The sequence below is a fragment of the Dermacentor silvarum genome, chromosome 4 (assembly GCF_013339745.2).
Source record: "Dermacentor silvarum isolate Dsil-2018 chromosome 4, BIME_Dsil_1.4, whole genome shotgun sequence".
NCBI classification, from domain to species: Eukaryota; Metazoa; Arthropoda; class Arachnida; order Ixodida; family Ixodidae; genus Dermacentor; species Dermacentor silvarum.
The window spans coordinates 14,876,353-14,882,352 of record NC_051157.2 but is presented as its reverse complement, the minus strand read 5'-3'; the positions used below and the strand labels follow the sequence as shown (position 1 = coordinate 14,882,352).

Sequence of the window (6,000 nt, the reverse complement as noted above, 5' to 3'; positions counted from 1 at the left end):
ACAGTTCGCCAAAATCGTGTATCTCATGCTTGTTCTTGAACATTTATTTCTAAATCACATTAATCAATTTCGTTATATTACATATAGTCGGAATCTGCAAGAATTAAGCTTTTCTATCGTATATACGAGAACTTTATATCCTAAGTAGAAGAGCCGTCACGATTGCTCCAAAAGTACTGAAAACGGGGGGCGCGTGCCGCCGGAGTGGGACCGCCACCTTAAACGCGAAGAAATCGTAAAGTACCATTTAGTCGCCTTTTTGTACAGACATTAAATTAAATTTTATTTTCGTTCATATTTATATTGGGTGGAAAGGGGAATGAAACTGCCTTTGATGATTTGTGCGTCCCATACGGGAAATCTCTTGCCGAAAAGAAGAAACAATTAGGCGACAAACTACGTCACTCCGGGCCGCGTCTTTGCGCCAAAATTCCCGCCTCAATAGTATATTTGCCTTGCTGAGTAGCAAATTTGGGGATGAATGTCCATGCTATTTTAACAATCTTTTAAATGCTAATCAAGACATGTTAGTTTGTTATATATACATGCTTGCCATATTTTCGGGGATAAAGTGCGTCCACTAAGGAGCATAAATTATCTGTGCATGCTGCATTTTGCTAGATTGCACAGCGTTGCAAATAAAATTAACGGAAATATAACTTTTAAGGTATTGCATAGAAGTTAACTCCAAGCTAACTTAGCCAATGCTTTAGAATAGGCCGAAGCACTCTACATGAGGATGCGACTAAGTGACTGTTGTTGGCTAATGTATGGAGCAAGCCATACTATAACTTATATTCTGCTTAATTGCAAATTAATGAAAGAGTTCCAATGAGAAAGTTGTCGAGATTTCATCTAATTCAGTCATATAATTCATCAGCTTTTGACTTCTTGTTACGCAACAATTTTTTCCGCGTCTTAAAGTGACCTCCGAAATATGAAAAACGTCGCAGTTTCGCCCGAAAGGCAAAGCATCAATTGCAATAGGAAATTAGTAGAGGGCTATTCGGAGTAGGGATAATAGTTTTATCGGCTGCATAAACTTGGACACATCCGCTTACTATAACTGAATTAACAAGCGTGGTGTCAGCGCGCACAAGCAAACATGAATAGATCACACTGAACGACCGCAGACAACGACTGTCAAAACACTGGCAGCAATCGCAGCCGCCGCAGCGGGCAAGGTTCGCGCGGTCTATCGCTTCAAAGGAAACTGAGCGGCGGATGCATAGCGCATACAAAGGTCAGAGCCGTGTGGCGATAAGAGACCGTGCGGGCGACGGCTACAGCCGGGCAAAGTACGAACGGAGTTGTTGGCAGAGTACTATAGAAGCTGCGCCCCCCCTCTCTCTCTCTCCCCCGCGCTGCCTTCCCGCTTTCTTGCTTTCGCGTGGGAGATTGAGTGGCCCGTACGCCCGATTCCAAGATACGCCTTTGGTGCCGGAGCACAGCGTCGCCCCGCCTCCCTCCCTCCCATACGCCCACGGCCTTTTGCGCGACGGTCGCGTTTGCTTTCGGCCGTGCGTTCGCTCTCCGTGATAGAGCGCGCGTCCCCCGCGCGCTTTCGCTCACGCATGCGGCTCGCGGCGACGATTTTATTGCCCTTGGAATCTATACGGAACCTCACGGCGACGACGATGGCGACGCCGACGGCAGAATTTCGGTTGAAGTGTCCATATAATTGAATAAAATTAAAAAAGAACAGAGAAACCCTTGACATACCCGACGGCGCGCCGCGATTGCAGTGCTCTCCAACGTGTCACGTATGAACGAACAACTCATTTAGCCTGGTGTGCTGCCGCTTAAAACGTTACAGGGCAGGTGTTGGCTGCGCGGTTTGTGACGGTGATGTGCTTGCCTCGCTCGAGGAGCACGGAGCCGCAGCATGCTGGCGGCCCGATATTGGGTGACGTTAACAGAACGTCGCTTCGAGGGGCGCGGTTTTGAGCTCGTTGCAGCCTTCCAGTTTCGGTTTCGCGCGCTCCGATAGCCAAAATTCGTCGCGCCACAGTTCCGCGGGCTTTTACGGAGAGTTTGCTTCCATTCCCCAATTACGATGAGTGCACTGAAACTGGAAGTTCGAAAGCTAGTTCACGTATTTTGTTAATTAGCGACTAATTAGTACCACGTATTACTCGTCACCCCGTGGTCGGCGCCACTGACGATAGGTCTCCGAAGAAACAGCCCTTTTATTTCAGAACGGCAATTTTTAGATATTACTTAATGTCTTCGTAGAAACACCCTATATATTTGTTCATTTTTGTATAGCCTCGCCCAACTATTTGTTCTCTCGCCAAAGATGTTCGGCCTCGCGGGACTTCAGTACCTTTCCCGTGGTCACTCAGTGTCGTCGCAGTATCCGCTGACCTTCGAACAAGTGGGCCACGTAAGTATAAGGGTGTGCTCTGTATAGTGCAGTGTTTTGCCATTTTCCAGCGACATTCCCTGTAAAACCACCACAGCTAATCACTTCATGCCTCTCCGCCTTCCCGTGAACTTGTGTCTTGTTTGTGTTTCACCAACTCTGATATATACCAATGCGTCCCACCAGATTACTCGATTTCGCGTCGCTGGGCACGTAGGAGTGCTGGCAGGATCCAACGCTCATAATATGGCACCCGGAGCTGAGAATCCTAATTTAGAAATTATCGCGATGACGCAAACAATCACGAGTTCACTGTCTTCAAGTAATTGGAGAAATTAATAAGCGACGCGGCATAAATGATAATAAAGCATTCCGAGCAGTGGCATCGGAACGTTTTTTTTTTTTTTTTTTTTTTTTTTTACTGGGGCAAGGACGAAACGAGTAAACCAGAAAGAACAGCGCTCGTTCTGTCCAGTTTACTCGCTTCGTCGGTGTCTACTTCGCGCTGTATCAATATGAACTATACCGTGTAATCAATCTAGAATCTAAATGTATATTCCTAAGTGATGTTTGAAATGGTACAGAGAGAGAGAAAAGACTTTATTCGAGGTCAGACTAAGACCTATAGATATTCCTCCGCCAGGAGGACCATGGCCAGCTGGTCGGCGAAGGCCGCCGACGCCAACCACACCCGCCAGTGGGGAGGTGGGGGGTTAGGGTAGTGAGGGGATTGTAGGGCTGCGGGGCAAGAGAAAAGGATGTGCTCTACATTTGCGTACGTAGAGGGGCAGTTGGGACATGAGGGGTCTGAGCGGTAACGATAAAGGTATAGGCGTGCTGGAGTGATCAAGGTGTTGAGCTGGATGGCCCTGAGGGTGCGTACTTGGGCAGTGGAGAGACGAGGGTGTGGTGGCGGAAGCGTCTGCAATGAATGCCGGAGGTGTTTGTAGTGCTGCTTCAGAGTTTTCTTATAAAAGTGTGCCTCGTCCGCTATGGGCGGGCAAGGCCAGGGGATCGTCGGCGCCCGGCTATTAATCTCGCGGGCAAGCTCATGAGCGAGCTTATTGCCGATAATCCCCGCATGACCTGGCACCCACACCACAGTGACCAAAGCAGGGGAGAGAAGGGAGAGAGCGTCAGAAAGGTCGTCATGAAGATTATCGGGAAGTCTGTTGTCGCGAAGAGCCCCGATTGCCGCCATGGAGTCCGAGCAAATGCGATACCGAGGAGAGGGAGGAAGAAGGGTTAGTTCGTGCGTTGCGTGAACGATCGCGGTCAATTCAAGGGATAGAGAAGAAGTAGGAAGTGAGAAGGGGCCAGCGGTGGAAGTGATGGGAATGCCAAGGGGGGTCGGCATTGTCACACAAGCAGTGGAGCCATGAGTTTGGTAATACGCTGCGTCGACGTAGCATGTGACAGTGTCCGGTGGAAAAGGGTCGTGGAAGTGAGCGCGGGCTTGTCGTCGTCCCTCATGAAGATGTGGGGTCATATTAGAGGGAATAGGTTCACAGCGGAGATTGCTGGGAAGAGGTCGTTGAGGAGTGTACAGAGGAAAGTCAATGGGCCGGATGCCAGCCCGCTGCAGTAGCCAATGACCCTGCGCAGAGCTGGATAGGCGGCCAAGTTGTCGATCCCTATGGAGGCACAAGAGCTCTGCAAGGGGAAGAAATAAGCCTGTTGCGTATAGTTTGGCTGTGGATGCGTGTGTCGGAAGATGTAGGGCAGCTTTATAGAGAGTGTTTAAAGCCGATTGAATGCGATGCATTTGCGTCTGCGTAAGTGTGCAGTATGGCAGGGAATAAAGGATTTTGTTCAAGGCAAAATCTGTTACAAGTTGATTGGCTCTGCATTCGTCGAGACCGCCGCGCCGCCTGACCACTCGTCGGACTAAGTGAGTTACTTGGTGGCAGGTGGTGATCGTGGACTGTATTGTGCGGCTGAAAGAGTGGTCTTGGAGGGGAAAGCCTAAAACCCGGCAGGATGACGTGCGGGGGATGGGAGTACCGGCGAGAGTGAGATTAAGGAGGGGGTTTACAGTCCGTTGGTACTTTGTAGCGGAAAGGAGCAGCAGCTCAGATTTCTCTGGAGCTGCTTGCATACCAGAGCGGGAAAGGAATTCGGAAATGAGGTTGAGGCCGGATTGTAATGTGAATTCCACCTCCCCCGGTGAGCCGTGAGTACACCAAAGGGTTATATCATCAGCATAGAGAATTGACTGTAGGTGCGGAATCTCCGACAAGGATTTTGCGAGAGGGGCTAGCCCGAGATTAAAGAGGGTTGGAGAGAGCACAGCACCTTGAGGTGTTCCGCGGGTGAGCGCGATGGGCGGGGACAACGTGGTCCCGAGTCGGAACTGAGCTTGTCGAGAGCGGAGAAAAGAAGAAACGTAACAGTAGAGTCGGGATCCACAGCCGGTGTCTTCGAGGGGGGAGAGGATAGCGTCATGAAGTAAGGTATCGAAGGCCTTGCGCACGTCCACAGTGACAAGTGCGTGAACTTGACACCTCGAAGGTTGAAAGAAAGTTTCATGGAGAAGGAGAAAGAGGTCTTGAGTAGACATGTGGGGGCGGAAACCAATCTGATTGTGCGGAAGGAAGTGAGTATCGTCGAGAAGATCCGTAAGACGTGCGAGTACCATGCGTTCCATGGTTTTTCCGACACAGGAAGTAAGTGAAATGGGTCGCAGGTTGGAGAGTGTGGCGGGCTTGCCGGGCTTTGGTATTAGAGTAATGATGGAAGAGGTCCATTCATCGGGAAGAGTGCCGTTGGCCCAGTGTTCATTTATTTTGTTTAAAAGAAATTCTTTATCCGAATCAGGCATGTTCTTCAACAGAGAGTAAGTGATGTGGTCCGCACCCGGAGTGGTACCAGTATTGTTTTGAGCCAAAGCTCGTTCTAGGTCCGGCAGAGTGAAGGGGCTGTCCAAACCGCTATTGGAAGGCCCTGTGTACTCAGGGTACAGGGAAGGAAGTGGAGGAGGGACGTATATATCCGTGACCTGTTGAAGGAGGGAAGTAGCACCATGCTCGGAGAGATGCTTTTGGATTGTGGGGAGAGGAGCAGGTTGAGGGCCAAGGAGGGACCGGAGGATCAACCAGGCTGATTTAGTGTGGAGGGAAGAGTTGATAGAATCGCATATGCGATTCCAATTTGTTGTCTCAAGGATGGAGCAGTGAGTTAGTATGTCAGTGTTGAGTATGTCTAATGTATGTCTAAGCTGGATGTTGTTAGGTTGGGTGCGGATGCGACTAAGGAGGCGTTTACGGCGTCCGCATGAGGTGTGGGTCAGCGTGGTCCGACGGGGGGTTAGCTTCTGTAGTGGTGGTGGTCTGCGACCGCGTTCGCCGTAGCGAGTCCACCCACACATCATAGTTGGGAGTTGACTCCTGGACTCGCAGGCGACGAAAGAGGTGCCAGTTGGTCTGGGTGATGCGTTTTTTGGGTTTGTGAGTGAGTGTCAGTTTAATTTCAATTATGTGATGGTCGGATAGGAGGGTGTCCGGAAGGACTTGCCAAGTCTCTGGAGGATTGTGGCCATGGTGAAAGGTGAGGTCAGGCGCTGTATGACGTTGTTTTGCGTTTCCGTCTCGTGTGGGTGTGTCTGGTGTATTGATGAGTGTATATGAGTGCTGCAT

The 6,000-nt window shown here is 50.0% G+C and overlaps 3 protein-coding genes across 4 annotated transcripts in view; 1 reads left to right on the top strand and 2 right to left on the bottom strand.

Annotated features, from left to right (window-relative positions):
- The window catches only part of LOC119449495 (uncharacterized), a 117,658-nt gene that overhangs the window by 27,702 nt on the left and 83,956 nt on the right, over positions 1-6,000 (bottom strand). The gene's annotated exons all lie outside the window — the stretch shown is intronic.
- The window catches only part of LOC119448221 (beta-galactosidase-1-like protein), an 87,711-nt gene that overhangs the window by 67,290 nt on the left and 14,421 nt on the right, over positions 1-6,000 (top strand). The gene's annotated exons all lie outside the window — the stretch shown is intronic.
- Positions 2,956-5,027, bottom strand: LOC125944650 (uncharacterized). Its single transcript, XM_049665241.1, has one exon. It carries the CDS (start codon positions 5,010-5,012, stop codon positions 2,988-2,990), a length of 2,025 nt encoding a protein of 674 aa, XP_049521198.1. The 5' UTR covers positions 5,013-5,027; the 3' UTR covers positions 2,956-2,987.

What these genes read in the sequence shown, in the direction of transcription:
- LOC125944650 (XM_049665241.1), bottom strand. Translation starts at nt 5,012, where the DNA reads ATGGAACGCATGGTACTCGCACGTCTTACGGATCTTCTCGACGATACT.